General features: G+C 44.9%; 1 protein-coding gene across 1 annotated transcript in view; it reads right to left on the reverse strand.

Moving 5' to 3' along the window:
* Positions 1 to 879: 879 nt before the first annotated feature.
* ST6GALNAC2 (ST6 N-acetylgalactosaminide alpha-2,6-sialyltransferase 2) overlaps positions 880 to 19395 on the reverse strand; it is a 242624-nt gene continuing 224108 nt past the window's right edge. The window contains exons 8-10 of the mRNA XM_069200236.1: positions 5121 to 5204; positions 4821 to 4920; positions 880 to 3940 (exon numbers count right to left, since the gene is read on the reverse strand). Of these exons, the coding sequence (XP_069056337.1) occupies positions 3773 to 3940; positions 4821 to 4920; positions 5121 to 5204 (352 nt within the window). The 3' untranslated portion in view covers positions 880 to 3772. The remainder of the gene's footprint in view (positions 3941 to 4820; positions 4921 to 5120; positions 5205 to 19395) is intronic.

Here is a 19395-nt window from a genome sequence, read left to right on the forward strand (position 1 = left end):
ATGAGGAACAGTTAATAGAACATCATGTTTCCTCTACCTTTCTAATCCTTGTGTCAGTTGTGGCATCTGAAAACTTGGAAACAGGAAGTGAAGTAGAATCTGGTGTGATCAGTAGGAAGCTGGGTTTTGCTTAGAGAGACGATATCAAGGGTTTTGCCTACTATGTTGCTTCAGTACATTTTCATTGCCAAAAAGAATCCAAAGGGCCGCATTTTTAAAAAATGGGTAGAAGGGCGCTGCATGGGAGCAGGTAGGGATGCAATCGCCTATGCTGCTGAAAAGGAATTTAGTTTAGAGCATAGATAGGAGTTTGTAAAAAGGCAGAGTGTGCTGCGGCTAGAGTGGCAGCACAGCACTGGTGACAAGGAGGAAACGGACTTACTGGAAAAAGTCTTATCAGCAACTTACGTGGATGGCTACAGTGGAGAGGACGTGATCAAAAGGACTGTCAAATCATCGAGGGTGAAACTATCACTGGGCAATGACTACGAAATGGTACATTTGTGGAGGGACATACGCTGCTTAGCTGGAGCACACCCTGATGGACATGTCACACTTGTCTCCAGCATTAACACAACAAATTATTCTTTGGAGGCCACAACCTATAACACCAGTCCGCAAAAGCCAACTTGACATAGAGCAAAACTGCCCTTTACTGTGCAATTTAAAAGGGCATGAAAACCTGATAAAGAAAGAGACAGATAGGGTGGCACATTAGATGAAATAAAACAAACACCAGAACAAAATAGTAAACAAAGTATTGGACAAGGAGGTGATAATCTCACATACTGATTGATCAAAAGTGTCATGAACTCAAAGGATGGTACTGCCAGTAAAATGCAATCATCTTTGATACTGGGTTTGAAGTTACTATAATGAAACATTGTAAAATTATTTTATTTGAGTTTTATGCCGTTTAAAAGAATAAAACATTTCATTGTCAGTTCATTAACACCAAGAAATGTGAAGTGCAAGCAATGACCTCTACCAGAACGTCAGTCATTAGGAAACACTGTCTCCGTCTGTTCCTTGAGCACAAAAAACCCTCAAAAAGATGGACTTTTGTGAAAGATGATAGCTAGCATACATCTTGTCATCTATTCTCGCCATGCTCACATCTCAAATATGTCCCTGGAGGTGCTTACGACAGGAGAATTATAGAAATAAATCATACAAAGTGATCTTTGACTGTTCACATGATATTATCCAAGAACAAGTTTCTTGAAGAAATGGGAATTCTTATAGCATAGACGTAGTCGCTGAAAACCTGAAAGCTAGATCACATTTATTGATTGGCTGAACCTTTCCACCTCATGGTCAATCAAATGCTCTCTTGCAACCGGGGAATACAAAAAAAGCTGGGTGGATGTCTTGAAATATTCTCAGCCAGAGATAATTGCTTGGACTCATCCCAGTCCTTAGTGTTTATGTCCACCATGCCACCTCAGACAGAATCCAGCTATATGCAAATCAGCCTTGGTGCTGCTCAAAAAGGAATATTCCAGCTAAACTGCCAGACCAAATCCATTCTGCATGGGAACACAGGAAACCCATGACCAATTTCAAACAATTTGGGTTTTGTTAAGTATGGTGCAGCTTAGTTCCAGTGGCACAGTGAGTACAGTACTCACGTCCGGGCAACCCCTCTGCACTCAAGGCATCTCAATGAAGAACACAAATAAGTGATGGATAGAATGCTTGAATTAATGTTGGTCACTTGTAATGACACAGGCTATATCCCAGCCAATCGTTATTTGACCACAATCCCTGACGGAACAAGTTAGGGCTGAACTGATCCAACTGGAGCAGGAGCTTGAGACTGATTTGCATATGACTGGTTCCTGTCGAAGGTGAGATTGTGGGCAAAACAGCGATGGGCTGGGAAGTGGCCCCAAGTAATTACCAGAGAATGAGATTAATTTAAGCACTCCATCCATAACATTTTTGCTTTCTTCAGTATGAGGTCCCTAAGAGCTCATATATGGGTCCCATGCTCGCTATGATATAGGAGTCTAGCTACACCCCTCACTCAAGAGGCCCAAATAGGCAAGTCTCAGTCTAGGGTTGCTTATGTTTCCATTCAAAAGGGACCAGGACTGGCAGTTCAGGCTGGACTGTTCCTATTACAGCAGAACCAAGACACATTTGCATATGAAGTAGATTGGTGGGCAAAAAGATGATAGACTAGGATACATGCCCGAGTGATTACCAGTAGTTGAGATTAATTCCAACGTTTTACCCATAACTTTTTTTCTTTCCTCTTACAAATTAATAACAAATGCTAAATTTCTCCTTGTGAGAGGATGCAATGTTTTAGTGGGAAGGAAGTAAAAAGCCTTTGCTGTCCTGTTTCCAGCCAATTGAAACAGCCAATCAATCAATGCAAGCTTAGAAGGGTCCATGATGAGGCACTGACTAGGGGCCCAGCATATGCCATCATGCCAATTAAAACAGATTTTAAGATCCCTTTTGGAGCTGATCAAATTATTTCGTGCCTTTAATCAAGCACAGGCTTATTCCACCATATTAAAAATGTTTGTAAAAACACTCTAGCTTGCATATAAACATTGCCTTTAAAAAGTGTTTTCACTTTGGTGCCTCTAAAGTCAAAATGGAGAAATATAGAGTCACAATGTTCGTGTTGTGTACCGACATTCCATGCTGTGTGCCTTTCTTACATATCACGGCCTATCAGCAAACAGCCAAGCCCATTGTCGTAGAAAAGAGTGTACAAAGTTGACAATGATGTCACACATAGCTTGGTCACATAAAATGATGTCACACATAGCTCATACTCGAAATTTGTATGAAGTTAGATGCCCTAAAGTGAGTAACATTAAAATAGAGATCCTCCTTTATATTAAGGTGCCACCCTTAACTTTGCACCCATATTTTGTAGATTAGAGTTTTCTCTTCAAGAGGGTAAAGGAAAGCATTTCTATTCTTTGGAATATGCTAACATCTGTGATTTAAAGTTAGTTACCTATGAAAAGAGGGGTTCCAATGCTAATCAGTTAGTGGCTCCAAATGTTTATAAAAAAAGGGGGGGACTCTTCCTGTAGGTCTGTTATACTGGCTTTAGTCTATCCATGATGTCACACTCTACATAAGCAAGGTTCAGATCACCGTCCATTTCTTCCTGATTCCTTGCCAACTAATTCATTCTTGATGGGTGTTCATACAACTGTATTCTGTAGGTAGATGGCCCAGTATTGTTAAAAGTGGAGGTTCTGGCGACTTTCTGTGGTTGGATACCGCGGTGTTAACACTCATCCTTACATTCAAGTGGCTTTTGTCGGGAGTTTCTCTAGCCAGATGTAGTGGTTCATAAAACGGAATACTGCATGCTCTCTACCCTGTAATAACAGGAATATTCATCTTGAGCATCTCAAACTGAAGCGTTTGCTCCATTCTTTCATAGTTTACCATGTTAAAAACACCTTTCTTTAGTTAAGAAATATTGTACATCTTGAGCGCACCCATCCTCATTGCCAGGCATAACCATGCCCGAAGGAAAAACCCTTTTTAGGGGAATGTGTCATCACAGTATGGCAAGAATATTGAAGGAATTTAGGTGAACTGTGACACGGGTCAATGACCCATCTATGACTTCCCAAGTGGGAGCATCTAATGTTTTGTCCCCTTCTTCACCCAGCACAAGGGCTGTCATTCCCTTAAAAGACAGACTGTCTTCATTTCAGCTCAATGTTTTGGGTAAGAGTAGATGCTGGGTCAAGTACTGTGAGGCAAGGAGCGTCCATAAAAGCCATCGTTATCTCTGGTACAGCCACAGAAGACCTCGCTGGTGCAAGGATTTCCACAGAACTGATTCAAGCAGCATATCGTGATTAGCATAAAACAGTAGAGGTGTCTTCACAAGCTCGTAATAGTGGTCAGAGAAATCCTTGTATTTGTCTGTGATGAATCCATATGCGCTGACCTGAGAAGAGAAAAACATGCTCATGAATATTGTTCTTGGAGGTATGCTAGGGCCAACTGATGCTCTGCCCCGAAACCACTCACAGTACTTGGCTAATCTTGAACATTTCCTATTACACATGTTTTTCAACTACATAGGGGCCTCGTAAACATATCAAGTAAAATAAATTGGTTTTATTGGTCTGTGGTAAAGGATGAAACCTTGTAATTGGGGGCAGATATGGCTACACTACTAAGTACGTTCAAACTTAATGGACAAAAACTCTAGTTGATCATTCCCCCTTTCTATCCTATGATATGCTGACTGTCCATGCTATAAGATTAAGAGCGCTACCTCTGGTATACTTGTCATCAGCATTCATATTTCTGTGGCCTTGTAGTACTCTTGGTAGTTCAAAGCATGCATTTATATGTGGTTATAAGTTTTCTTTCTGACAATCACTGAGACAATATATTGCTCTGTCCCGTCTGTATGAGAATTGGTCGGTTGTATACTCTGTTCAATGATGGTTTCTATGGTTGTTTTAGAGACCACTGTGTTCTGTTGTATAACCTGTCTGAATTACTTAGCTGTAGGACTTCGCCCTTGTGTAAAGTCACTAGTATGCATGGTTGTCAACTGCACATTCATTAAGGTTTGGTTATGTTGTTAGGATGTTCCATTGAAAACTATTTGGCTTTGACATTGTGTTGTGAGGGTGAAGATACATTCTACTTCACCACAAAAATAAACTTAAAATAAACATTTTATTTACAGATCCAACAGACAGAGCCAAGACTATTTCCTGGTTGATGGAAACCATTCCATGTATATATTTGTCAACTGCACATATAAACTGTGGTCTGCTGGCAGGCTATTAAAGTAGACACAGTAGTCTCACCTGGTCACAAGTATGGAGTGCAGTCAGAAGCATTAGAGCCCCTGTGCTAGGCATGTACAGGTTGGCGTACTGGGATTTCAGTAAGTTAGATTTCAAAAACCTGAAAGGATGGAAAAAGGGTCAGAGGCAGTACAAAAAATCAACAACACAATTTTCAGATAAAGTTTGAAAGGGCACAATGTATTCGAAGAGTGAAGGAAAAGTAAAAAAGAAAATGCAGGCAGTGTATGCAAGTAGCAAAGGATGGGTGGAAAGTGCAAGGGAAGATGCCAGAGGGAAACGAGAGAAAGATTGCGTTACCTGTCAGTGAGATATTTGATAAAGTCTGGATGCAGGATTTTAAACTTGTGAGCAGAGGCTTCTGGTCCAAAGTAACTCTGCGGTCTGTGAGTAGAGTAGAAAAGAAAGTTTCAGAATTTGGTGTTCAGCCAAATACTTGTCTTGTTATATCTTTTGTCAGGTTATGTTTGACTTTCAAATAGTGGTTTCCCCTCATTCGTATCCAGGCGCTTATGCATAAACTACTGAGCAACCAAATAACTAAAGACATCAGCAGAATATAAATTATGAAGCTTTTCTGAAAAGAAAGTTAGGACTCAAAGGAGGGGAGGGAGGCTGTTGCAGAGAGTGGGAACCAAAATGGAAACATATCTTCCTCCAATGCGCTCCCTAGTTTAACGGGGCTCCTTATATCCAAGAGCACACATCTTCCTTCATAGTGGGAAGGCTGGTTCCATAAACTGTCCGATGTCTCCTACACACAACCTTCAATTGAACTCTGTAGAAAATGGCGACCATTTTCACGGTACTTAGCAGATGCGTGACTTGATCAACCTTGCAGACCCTAACACAAAGCGAACAGCTGAATTCTGGGCAGTGCTTAATAAGTAAATAAAAACGTGCCGGTGCGCAAAGCCCTCCTCTAAAACTAGCAGCTGCTGCAATTAAATGTGCCAGCACAGAATACTGCGGCAGCGCAATCCTGAAGCCATCCCGAACCTCTTCAATCCATTCACAGCCTCTCCCTGCCCCTTCAGCTCACTCTTGCTGCTTTCTGCTTTCTCCTATTGTGACGCTTTGTCGTTTTTCTCTTACTCCGTCTTTCCATATCTGTCTTTTGCTCACAAAAAATGCTTGAGGCAGAAGAATAAGCGCCAGCACTCAAAAATAAGTGCTGGTGCTCTGCACCGGAAACAACAAGCACAAATTAAGCACTGATTCTGGGTCACCTGGGGCTTGACCCGATACAGACCCAGCACGACTATAATCAGGGTGTGATTTGATCATGGCAGTGACTGCTGTTTTTTAATCTGCAATTGTGAGTCAAGGAATATAATAAACCAGATCTGTAAAACTAAAGACGCAAGACAAGGCCACTTGTTAATGGATGTTACTTAGATGTCAATTTTGAATCCAATTTTTTTAAACTTACTTGGTGGGGGCACCTGGCCTCACTAGGAGGTTTGCAAATGAAGACCCACCTACAACCACTATCTTCTAACCAGGCCTTTAAAAGGTATGCCAGAAGTGTGTGGGGTGGAGCTGGGGTTGCCTCTAAAAAGAGCATGGCTTATGTAATTAAGGATGTGGCTTAAACACCTGAACTACATTTCTGTGATTCCCACAGATTCCAACCCGACCAGTATTATGGTTCCCCTTTGAGCAATCTGTAATTGCATCCTAATCTATAACACAGCACATTTAAAACTGGCCCTATTGTCTTTGCCACTTTTTGTTTCTATTTTGTTTTGAGTATACTCTTTTCACCCTAAGTGGGAAGAGTATAATTAAAAATGGGTTTCATGCTCACTGTCCAATCAGACTCAAGCTATACCTAAATGAACAGCCTCAACAAGCCACCAAGCTCTGCATCCCACTACCAGACAGCATTAGAAGCATGCAGGGGCATATACACTTCCAAAAAACAGTTGAAAACATGGCTGTTTCCTAGATCACTGCACCATTCTTCTTCCCAGCAACAGAGCCAAGAAACAGACCCATTTTACAATCCACAGTTTGCAAATAACCCAACCAGAAAACTGGTTTAATACGCAGGTAAGCTAAGAAGGGCTAACATACAGTCCGCCAATTCATTATAGAGTTATGTACTAGCAAATATGACAGTGATGGCCCACAATAATACTAAAACCATAATATGCAGAGGTCAGAATAATTGTAACTTATACCTCTTACATTCACATAAGACATCTGCTAGGAGGGATGCTCATCACCAGCACTGAACAGCAAAACAAACAGACATCACCAAATGAACATGCATGGAATAACTGAAGAGATCTTTCACTCAGCTGGAAAATTGAGAGGCCTTTACTCTATTCCAGCACTGCAGGTCCCACAGATCTATACACTCTGACACCTTCTTTACAGCTCACAATGACAGTCAGATATGGGATGAAAATAACAATGCTCATCCGACATCTCTCTCTACTTCTCTCTCCCACCAACCATGTCAGCTCAGGACCACAACTAAATGCAACATTTGATTGGACAATCAGGTGTAGTAACGAGCTAAGCACACTGCATCATAAAAATACCATAAAGGGACCTTCAAAGCTGATCAAATCTACAGCATGCTGAAAAACATAAACCTGCACACCTGTCTCTTACACTTCATCATCCAACACACTACTACATAATGTGTCCCATAACATGATAACCACACCTTAATGGTCATTACACATGACATGAACACACTTCCTACATAGGATCAAAACAAAGGTAACTTCTTTCCATTTGCACTTCCCCACACAGCGGGGTGCTATCCACGTATGCAAGTGCTTTAGCACCCCACATAGTGGTAGTAAGTGTTATACAAATGCTGCAATACAATACATTACAAGTAACATACACATACAACCAGCCAGACCTAATGCTTTGATAATGGTTGTTAGCTGTTTAAAATAAATGAGTAACAACAATTTTGGAGTTAATTATTAACACTGAATATGTTTCAATTCTGAAATTTGTTGAGACTGAATTAAATGTTACTAAGTCCTGTGGGAGGAGTAGTGGTCTTCAGAGTGTCTCAATCAGTCCTGTTATGGTCATTCTGTTAGACATGCTCACCCTTTTTCTTTCCACATCTCATCCATCTACATATATTACACCTCATCTCTGTCCTCTTCACCCCTCTCTTTTCACTCTCTCCGAAATGAGCTTCCTTGCATCTCCTTCACTTCACCACCCCCAAAACATAAAATGCACACACTCCTAAGCACTGCATCTTCTTTTACTGTCACCTTATCAATATTTTGAAAACTGTGCACCTCCTTCACAAACTTTTGCACAGAATCACATTTGCAACTAGAATACAGGACCATTTCTCTGTGGACTCTGCAGAGAAGCCAAGCACTGGGTGAACATGCATTCTGCACCCCTTTTTGACCTATCGACAGGCACAGTGAGAACCTCACAATGTCTTCAGCCTCTGCTTGAAAGCTCTCAATGGTAGCCCGTTTACACCTTGAGGCGGCTCAGTTCAAAGTATGCACTGTACAACAGTAAAATACTACACCAACATAAATGCAGAAACACAACATCCTGCAAAGAGCTAACACTAGGAAATGTAAGACTAAATAAAAAGTGAAATATAAACATAATATGACAAATATAAACAATAACTAAATAGCTGACCTAGATTACTAAAGCGTTTTTCTGATGAATTGTTCAGAAATCAATCAGTGTTATATGCCAGAGATAAGGACATGAATATAGCACCCAATAGGGACCCGTTTCCATGTCTGGTTTTAATTACTACTGGATCTCAGAACTACAGAACCAGGTGCACTTAAAACCCTGCTTCTAACTGTTCAACATAAGCCAATTACTGCCAGTGGCAGTTCCGCCATAAGATTGCAGCAGCGTTCGCCACCCCAGTGCAGCGCAAAAATAAAATGGTAATAAAGCAATTTCTTACCATTTTATTTTTTAATCTCTGCAGCCAACCTGAGTGTGAGGGCAGGCTGGGCCAGTGGGTCATTGCTGTTGGTTGGCAGCAGTGAGGAGGGGCAACTTCAATTTGAAGGGCGCCATATCGGTTTGGCCATCTATCCTGTAATGGCCAGCCGGACATGTGCAATTCTAACTGCTCTAACCCAGCTGTCTTAGCTGATTAGTGGAGAGCAGGTACAGTCCTCCAGTGCCTTTGGGAGTGCTGAGCCAGCCTGCTTCAGCCAATCCAGGTGCATCACTCACGCTGCTTAACATTGTTCACAGCATGAGAGCAGCATATGGATTGGAAAAGGGAGGTGGCTCTGGGACCTTGTGCTCGGAGGAGTCGGAACCAGGTAATGGAGAACATTGAGGGCATGTTGGGACGTGCTGCAGACAGCAGAGGTAACAAACTTTTATTTTTCTTTGGTGATTTTTTTTTTTTACAATTTGAATAATGTTGTGTAACTGGTGCTCACTTCAGGCTCTGCAATACCTGTTCCAGTTCTGCTTGACTGCCCTACCATTTCTGTTTGTCACCAACCACCACTGATTGCTTCTCATCAGTCCCAGACCATCACAGTTCAGTGTTGGAACTTGCTTGCCAAGATACTTCGATTACCATCCAAATTAAGGAACAGCTGTCATCACATAAAAGTGGAAGCACAATGACTTGATGAGACATGCACCTGGCACAAGTTAGGGAGAGAGAGTGTTCCTTTGGTGGTTGGTTGGGGGGTGGGGGCCATAGTCAATCTCACAGCAATGGGGGTTGTAAGCAGGTGGGGATATGGCTTCAATTATTTCTTTTAGGAATGACCAAAAACAGTTTAAAACAGGTGTCCGGAGATCATGTCCCAGGGCCAGTGAAAATGGTCGCTCTTCAGTGCACTTCCTAGCTCACTGGCCTGTTGATTCTTCATGTCTCACTTTTCTGAATGCCCAGGCCCACGATCTCAAAAGACAAGAGCGCACAGGGCTCCTCCTGTTATCTTTAATTTGCTCCCAATATAAATATACCAATAGACCTGATTCAGGTGGGAGACTTCCAATTTGTTAAGCAAAAAAATGATTTCTTGTAGCTGTCTCCCACCAACTATTGTCCCTCCCTCAATAGAAGTAAATTGGGAAAACACCTCCCCATTTTTAAAAAATCTGTTCTGGAATGTTGGCATGTATGCCATCGTGTCTTTAACCCATTGGCTTCTAAAACACCCCGCACAATAGGACGTGGCTGATGTAACCAGATGTGCTGTTCTGCTGCAGTGGGTCACAGGGCAGCTGTGACCATGTTTCTGTGCACTTCCAATTCCCCACCTCTTGAGCAGAGCAACGTCCCAGATTTCTCTCTGCAGACTGGTCCCAGTGAGAGGCAAAGATAAGATGCTCATAGTTTTTACAAGGCAAATCCGGGACACCCTCGGTCTCTGTGTTACTGAGGGAATGCAGAGAGTGAGCCCACACTGTTTAAGGGAGGGGCTTAGGCTCCCACACAAAATACATTTTTTAAATAGTAACAAATAATGCTTTGTAATGCACATTTTACTTATGTTGGAGAATATAGGTACATTTTCTACGCTGGTTAAAATGGTTTCACAATGGAAGTTTTCTGTTTGTTTTCCAAGATCACAATTAATTGATTATGGCAACCCGGGGACAGTGCTGGTCTATTTATTTTGGCCAATATTGTGAATAATTTGAAGTGACTCTATGCTGTTATTTCAGCCCTTGTGCTGCAATGAAACAAGTCGGTGGCTCCTCTGCAGTGACCGATGGCTGCTTCATGGAGGAGTATGATGTGAACAATGACATTTGCTGCTAAGATTAGCCTGATGTATGCAGCAGGTCTCACATCTTTCCAGATCCCCATGACTTGCTTACTTCAGACAGTTAAGTTAAACACTTGCTGACACCTACAAGAGCAGCCAGCCAGGACCCTTGGACGTTCTCTTCTCAGTCAAAATTCCAATCCAAGACAAGAAAGTAACTATCAATCCTTAAGACTACTCTACATGTGTCACCCCCTTAACATGACCAGACGCAGCTACAGATGATGTTATATGTTATATTACATGTTATATTACATTTTATGTTACATGTTATGTTTATGCTTGGGATGTGTGCGAGTAAATGTCTAGCTGAGCTGAGGTATCTGGGTGATTGGAGGAAGGAGATACAACTGTTCAGGTAGGTGGGGCCTGAGTTGTGTAGTTCATTGAATGTGTATGCGAGGAGTTTGAATTAAGTGGGTGTGTGTATCAGGAGTCAGTGTAGCTCCCTGAGGTGTGGGGTAATGTGGGTTCTGTGTGGGAGGTTGGTGACGAGTCTGGCTTAATAGTTTGTATGCTTCGAGTGAGTAGCTTGGTGATCCTGGTGTAAAGGGTGTTCCCATAGTCCAACTTGCTGGTGACTATAGCAGGAGTGACAGTTTTTCTAGTGTTGTTTTGGAGGCATTTGAAGATCTTCCTCAGCACCTTCAGGGTGTGGAAGCAGAGTGCTGTGAACACAGCGAATTCTGCAGTTTTTTCTAGTTTGCCGTTGATGATTATCCTGAGATTCCTGGTGTGGGATTTGGGTGTAGGTGTGGGACTGAGTACGGCCAACCAGCAGTTGCAGACCCATGGTAAAGTGTTCTTGCCGAAGACCACTACTTCTCTCTTGTCGGTGTTGAGCTTGAGACAGTTGGCTTTCATCCAGTTAGCAACTTCGATCATGCAGGTGGTGAACTTATTTCTTGTCCTAGAGGAAGAGAATGAGTTGCATGTCATCTGCTTTGGAGAGGATGTTTATGTCGTGTGTGCAGATGACATCGGCCAGAAGGATGATGCATGCCTTGAAGAGGGTGGTGAGTGATAAGCCTTGATGAGTTTGCTGGTTTCTGAGGCTGAAGGTGCCAGACTGACAGCTTGTGTTCTATCCATTAAGGAGCTGATCCAGCAGAGAGCAGGTCCTTGGATACCAATCTTGTGCAGATATCTGATGAGAATGGGGAGTTAGAGTGTCAAATGCTGCAGAGAGGTCCAGGAGAATGAGGGCAGCATGTCTCCTCTGTCAGGGTTCATGCACATGATGTCTGTGGCAGAAATGAGTGCTGTTATTGAGCCTCAATCCAGACTGCCTGATGTAGAGGTTCTGATGGTTGCTGAGGTGGTTGGTGAGGCATTAGTTGATTAGTTTCTTTAAGACCTCTGGCCGGTATGGTAGGAAGATGGGCCTGTAGCTGAAAGAAAGGTTGGGTCAGCAGATGGTTTCCCTCCCTCCGATGACGCCAATACAAGAGCACGCAATCTGAATGCATGGATCACCTAATGCGCCGACACTCTAGCCCCCCCCCCCTCTGGCTGACATCGGCTAAACGCATATCTAAGAAAGCCAGCTGGTCCAACTCCAAGAATCAAAGTGTACCTGCAGACATTTAGAAGAAAAATTGAATAACAGCCAAACCAGCAAAGACCTCGCCTCCTTCAGAGCTGCAACCGCCGCCCACCGTTGAAAAATCAAGAACACAAGGAAGGACGCACTGTGGGAGCGCATCAACTCCTCCACACACAACTCTAAGAAACTCTTCTCAGTCATCAACGAGTTCACAGATCCCCCCCTCCGAAGCCACCAGTATCCCCCGTCACAGGACCTCTGCAAAAAACTCGCCACCTTTTTCCACTGCAAGATCCAGGACATCTACAACAGCTTCCTCCCGGAAAATCCTGGCACCTCAACCTTTGACCCACCCACCCAGACCCATCCACAGCTGGTGCACGCTCACCACGGAGGAAACAGTCAGCATTATGGACAGCACCCACTCCGGAGCCCCCACGAACCACTGCCCACACCACATATACATCAGAGCCAGGGTATCCATCGCCCTCGAGCTCCAGAACACAATGAACTAGTCCACCAATGCTGGCACCTTCCCCGATGACTGGAAACACGCCAAAATATGCCCTCTCCTGAAGAAACCTTCCACCGACCCATCAGAACTAAAGAATTTCCAGCCCATCTCACTGCTACCCTACCTCGCAAAAGTACTGGAGAAAGCAATCAACGAACAGCTACAGAATTTCAGCTAGGCCAAGAACTCCCTGGACAGCTTACAGTCCGGCTTCCACAGCAACCACAGCACAGAGACAGCCCTACTGGCAGCCACCGACAACATCTGAATACTACTAGACCGTGGCCACACCTCAGCGCTCATACTCCTTGACCTCTCAGCAGCCTTCGACATGGTCTCCCACAGCACTCTACGCATCAGACTCAACGACATAGCAATCCGTGGAAGAGCCCTGGAATGGATCCACTACTTCCTCTCCAGGACGACGCAGAGGGTCAGACTCTTGCTCTAAACATCCAGACCCAGAGGAGTCAACTGCAGAGTCCCCCAAGGAACCTCACTGAGTTCCACAATGTTCAACGTATACACTACCCCTCTCGCAGCCACCGTCGGAAACCACAGTATGAACATCGTGTCATATGCCGATGACACACAACTCATCATTTCCCTCACCGAGGACCCAGACATTGCCAAGAGGGACTTCCACTCAGGAATGGATGCCATCGCCACCTGGATGAGAAAAGCTGCCTCAAGCTCAACTCCGACAAGACTGAGCTCATCATCTTCGGGAACGTCACCTCAGCTTGGGACGACACTTGGTGACCCACATCCCTCAGCAACCCCCTGCACCTAGTGAGCACACCCGCAACCTAGGCATCATCCTCGAGTCCTCCCTATCCATGACTCGCCAGGTAAACCCAGTCACCTCCTCCTGCTGGCACACACTCCACAAACTTTGAAGGATCTTCAGATGGATCCCAGCAGACTGTCGCAGGACCATCACCCACAGCTTAGTCACAAGCAAGCTCGACTACAGCAACGCCCTCTACGCCGTCACCTTGACTAGAAAGATCAAAAACTACAACTCATCCAGAACGCGCTCATCCAGACTCATCCTGGACCTCCCGTGCCGAGGACACACCTCCCAATACCTGAGGACCCTCCACTGGCTATAGGTCGAGAAACAAATCCCCTTCAAGCTACTCACCCACAAGGCCATACACAACGCAAGACCAGCCTACCTGAACCACTGCGTTTCCTTCCACACCCCGCCATATCCCTCGGCTCTGCCCAGGTGGCCCTGGCCAACCTTGCCTTGCATCCATAAATCCACCGTCGGAGGACGAACCTTCACCTACATCGCAGCAAAGAGCTGGAACAACCTCCCCCTGCACCTCAGACAAAGCCCGTCGCTCACCATCTTCAGGAAGAACCTCAAGACGCGGCTCTTCAGATGAGGCCCCTCCCCCAGCGCCTTGAGACCCTCATGAGTGAGTAGCCGCCCTTTACAAAAACTGATTGGTTGATTGACAAGGGGCATGACAGAGGCATGTTATTCCTCTCATGAGAGTGGATGCAAGGTGGGCTGTTGAACTAATTTGCTCCCCTGCTACTGAATTACACAGACAATAGCAGTGGAGAGGTGTGGAGGCTTTAATTCGTCCTTTGCCCCAGCCAGCTAATACGTGACCCTGGCCTGCCACTGGAGTCAACCAAACATGGGCAAAGCCAAGAGGTCTCACCTCCAGTGTGCTTAAGCACTCACCAAACTTGGGAAACTGTTCAAATAGTGGCACTAATAAATTCAAGGGCAACTGCAGAACCCGAGTCAAGCTAGAAGATGTCAAGATTTCAAGTTAAACAGATCAGGCAAATAAACTGTTTTCAAATATCTTGAGAAGCCTGAATAAAATTGGAAAGGAATCAAACAAGAATGTGCACAAAGCTAAAAAAAAAAAAAAAAAGATAAAAATTAATGCAAGAATAGCACAACAGGACAATTGGTTCCATCTACCAGACTATCACCTGCAATACCTGCCAGTCTCACCAATGAGGACTACTTCCTATTGTGACTGATCTTTGTTAATGTTACAATCTCTTAGTTTTTGGTAGCCGGGATTCAAGTTTACTGACTCAGTGGTGAAGTGGTTTGGTTGCAACTGGAGGGTGCACATGTCAGCTTACACTGGTGGTGCCTTTTTCGGTGTTGCTCAACTGCGGCATCGGTCGTGCTCCTTTCACTTGGAAGAGTGAAGCTACCAGCACAGCATGTCGGACTGGCAATGCTTGCCTTCCTTGGCAGTTGCACCCTCCAGTTGGGGCAGATATCCTGCTTTGGTGGCAAAGGACCTTCACATTGCAAAGGACAGCCCTAGGCCACAGCATGTCTGCTAAATTTGTGTGTTAGCTGGGCCAGTGAAAAGTCAAACTACCAGTTTTAGATGCAGTTGTGTCTTTCATGGTAGGAATACGCACACATATAGCATGTAGGGGTCATTCCTGATGCAACAACTACTATCGGAAAACCTTATAACCTTGACATACCATGACAGCAGCTCATTTTGTTCCATGTGTATGACATTCAGGAATGTATTTGCTTGTTAAGGGTGCATGATTCAATGGGCTGCAAAATGAAGTTTTCAATTACAGAGCAAGCTTCCTAGATCTACCCAACAAAGTGCTTCCAATCCTAACTTGTGCAGGATGGGTGGGAAGGTAGAGCAAACGTCATTAGTGAGAATGAGGTTAAATGACATTTAAGACATCACCAATCATTAATGATTGACGATGCTTGGTAGACTGAGTACTTGTTTAACACTAGTTTGTTTCTAGAAGGTGGAGTATGATGGAAAGGTCTGATCCTCCCCACATACACAGCAGACTAACTGAATACGTGGAGCCCACCTTTTTAGCTCCCATCTCTGTTAATATGAATATGACTTGTGAGACAAAACTCTCTTTTTGGTCCAAAATTCGAAAAAACATAAGCTTTAATTTCTTGAGTTGTTCAGCTAATAGACTCCATCCATAGAGTTCAGGAAACCCTCTTACGTTCCACTGGATACCTAAGGTACAAAATAAGACCAGCTTTATTTATGAAGCACTGTGTAAATCAAAAAGGAAAAGTACAAATTAAAAATCATCAATTGATTTTTGTAATGATTCCATGGCGCGTCTGCTTCCAGAATAAATTGCCAGAAGTGCCAGCATGGCAAAATGATGTGCCACACTATATATAAAGTGCTTAGGTCATAGTGCTCGTCGAGGTTGGGTTGGGCTTGGCACCTGGCAGGTGAAGGCAGATGTTGTGGACAATTAGTTTATCTATCAGCACATTAAATCAGTAATAGTGGTAAAACAGTAGACTTAGACACTTCTATGCTTACTACCTGCTCCATTCAGAAATACTACAACTCCCAGAATGCACTCATTTGCTAAATAAAAGTAAGGAACTGGAATCGGGAATTGGCCATGCAGCATTCAGTAGCCTCATCTGGAAGAAGTGAAAAGTGAAGGAGAGTAGAACAAGCAATATAAAGTATCATAGCTGAGGTCAACTGAGACACAGACGTCTCGCAAAATACTTTTGCAGTGACTTTGCTAGTAAGTGGGTCAAACCAAAACGTATATCTTGTAATATCTGTTTAATCAGTGGTCTCTAGTAGTCTCCAAATGGTGATCAAATAAAAATGATTCCCTGGCATAACCGTATTCTAAAAAATACGCAGACATAAGGCAAAGAACATAAGACATTCAGGCGTAATAAAGTTAAAAAGATCAAGTGAGCAGGTATTTTATACTTAAAATGTGTTTATTGTACTGTTTCCTTATGTGATGTGCTTCTTACTCTAGTGGCACACCAAATCCTGACATACAAAATTATGAGGCGGTGTAAGGAGGAGAACATAGCCTGCAACAGGAGAGCCAGTAGAGCCTGGGAGTCGCCTTCAACCATTAAGTTAAGGGGCCGAGCTTGGGGGATGTGGTCACTGAACAAACGACACAAAATACTGGCTTACTTAAAAAGGAGGAATATACAGGTGGCAATGTTGCAGGAGACCCACCTGGCGACAGGTGAACCCGAGAGGCTGAGACGTAGATGGAGGGGGCGGGTGTACGCAACAGAGTACTCAGCATTCGCGAGGGGAGTAATGATCTGGGTCCGAGCGGGGGTCCCCCAGAGATTGAGGCCTCCAACATAGACCGGGAGGGGAGGTTTGTGATTCTGGAGGGAAGATTGCACGGTATACCGATAGTCCTATGTTGCATGTATGCCCATAACCAGGACCAGATGCTCTTCCTGATGAGATTATCGAGCCACCTCACCCGTCAGAGGAGAGGGGAGCTCCTGGTTGGAGGGGACTTCAATAGTATATTAGATGTAGACTTGGATAGGTCAACTCCTTCACTACAGGGTGCAATGACAAGTAAGATAGCTGGGAAGCTTAGTGAATGGTTGAATTCATGGGGACTAATGGATATCTGGCGGGAACACCACTTGCACGACAGGGACTACTCATTCTACTCGGGCCTCCACCGGCTCCATACCAGAATTGACAGGGTGGTGTGCACAGCAGACCTTACACGGGGGATGGTTCACTCAGAAAATCTGGGCCGTACATTATCCGACCACAATCCCCTACTGGTAACAGGGAGGGCGACAGAGGTTAGGCCCCCCATACCGGCCTGGAGACTAACCCCTTCGGCGCTTGAGGACCCAGCATATAGAGACACCCTGAGACAGCATCTGACTGATCACATTCAAACTAACAGCGGGTCCACCACCACTAGATCAATGGAATGGGAAGCCCTTAAGGTGGTGACAAGGGGTTTTTGTCTGAGACAATCAGCCGGAGTTCGTCGCACACTTGAAAGAGAACTGACCAGACTAGAGAAGATAATACATGAGAGGGAACTGGGACAGGGGGCGGACACAGCAGGAAACGAGGAATACAATCAGGCAAGAAGGGATCACTCACAGGTCGAAGAGCAACTCAGATGCCACAGTACACAAAAATATTTCGCCTCCTTACAGTCAGAAGAGGGTAGGTCCGGGAAAATGCTAGCATGGTTGGTAAGACCGGGTGGGGAGGCCGAGCCCATAACAAATGTGCTGAATAAGGAAGGGATATGCAGAAGTGGACCATGTACTGTGAATAACGCCTTCAAAGAATATTATACCTATCTCTATGGGAAGCCGGCTGAAATCAGCACGGAAGTCTTTGATAATTATTTACGGCAGATACCCACACCGAGCTGAAGTAGGGATAGCTTGGGGGGCCCAGTAACATTGGCGGAGGTCAGTGAAGCTATAGCGCAACTTGTCCCTGGGAAGACCCCCGGGACAAACGGCCTCCCCATGGACTTCTACAGAAAAATTGAGAAACAGCTGGCTCCCCAGCTGGTAGAGATGTACTCAGAAGCGCTACGAATTGGGATAATGCCTGGCACCATGAGAGAGGCGCTGGTGATCCCGCTCCCTAAGACCAAAACAAAGCAGCCGTCGGTGACCGACTTCCGCCCCTTGTCAATGCTAAATAGTGATTTCAAAATACTAAGCAGGATCATGGCTAACCGACTGCTTAACCATGTACCAACTCTTGTACATGAAGATCAGAATGGTTTCGTACCGAACCGCAGCACCTCCTTGAACCTGAGACGTCTCTTTGCGGTCCTGAACATGCCTAGTGGTGCAAGACCTGCAGCGGGCGTGTTACTTGCGGTGGATTTTGAGAAGGCGTTCGACTCGATTAGGTGGGACTACTTAAGAGCTGTGATGCTCCGTATGGGAATGGGTGAAGGTTGTGTCAGATGGGTGGACCTACTATATACGTCACCGCTGGCAAGAGTGAGGACAGGCAAGATGGTATCCAGCGCCTACCCAATTTACAGAGGAACCAGACAGGGCTGCCCATTGTCCCCTCTGTTGTATGCCCTGGCCATCGAGCCGCTGGCTTCCCAGATGCGACAGGACGGAGCAGGCAGAGGAGTGGAGTGGGGACACCAAGAACATATCATCTCGCTATATGCAGTCGATATACTTGTCTATCTTAGGGACGGAGAGGGGGACCTCCCATGGGCAAAGGGAGTGTTGGAAAACTACAGGAATATCTCTGGACTACGCCTTAACCGTAGCAAAACATGTGTGTTCCCCCTGTCATCGTGTGGTGAACGCCCGACAACATGCCCTGGGGACATGATCTGGGCCCCACGAACCTTCAAATACTTGGGTATACAGGTATTTCATGACAGGACAGATCTGCGCGAGGGTAACCTGGGTAGAGCGCTACGATCCCTGAAGTCCTCGGTTGGGTTCTGGCGGTCGCTAAAATTAACGATAATGGCCAGAATAGCATTATCTAAAATGGTCATGCTACCTCGTCTCCTATATTACTTCGCCAATTTACCCCTTCTGATTCCGGCAGCATGGTTCCGGGAACTTAATACCCTACTGAGGGAGCTTATATGGGATGATGGCCGGAGACGCACCTCGCTCTCGATATTATGCAGACAACTTGCATCTTGGAGCCCCAGATTTCGAAGCCTACTACTTAGCATCCCAGCTGCAGTGGGTAGCCACATGGCTTACAGGTAAGGGCCAGTTGGAGAGATTCACCGATCCAGCGGCTGAGGATATTAACCGGTTCATCGCGCGATTGACGAATAGGAATCTCACACGCACAGCATGATGACAAGAGTGGCACTGGCATGTTGGAAGAGATGCGCAAAAAGGGTAGGAGTGGGCCACCCGTACTCCCCGGCCCTGCCTCTAGCAGCACTCGCGACTGAAACTGGAGG

Source organism: Pleurodeles waltl, chromosome 7, assembly GCF_031143425.1.
Source record: "Pleurodeles waltl isolate 20211129_DDA chromosome 7, aPleWal1.hap1.20221129, whole genome shotgun sequence".
NCBI lineage: Eukaryota > Metazoa > Chordata > Amphibia > Caudata > Salamandridae > Pleurodeles > Pleurodeles waltl.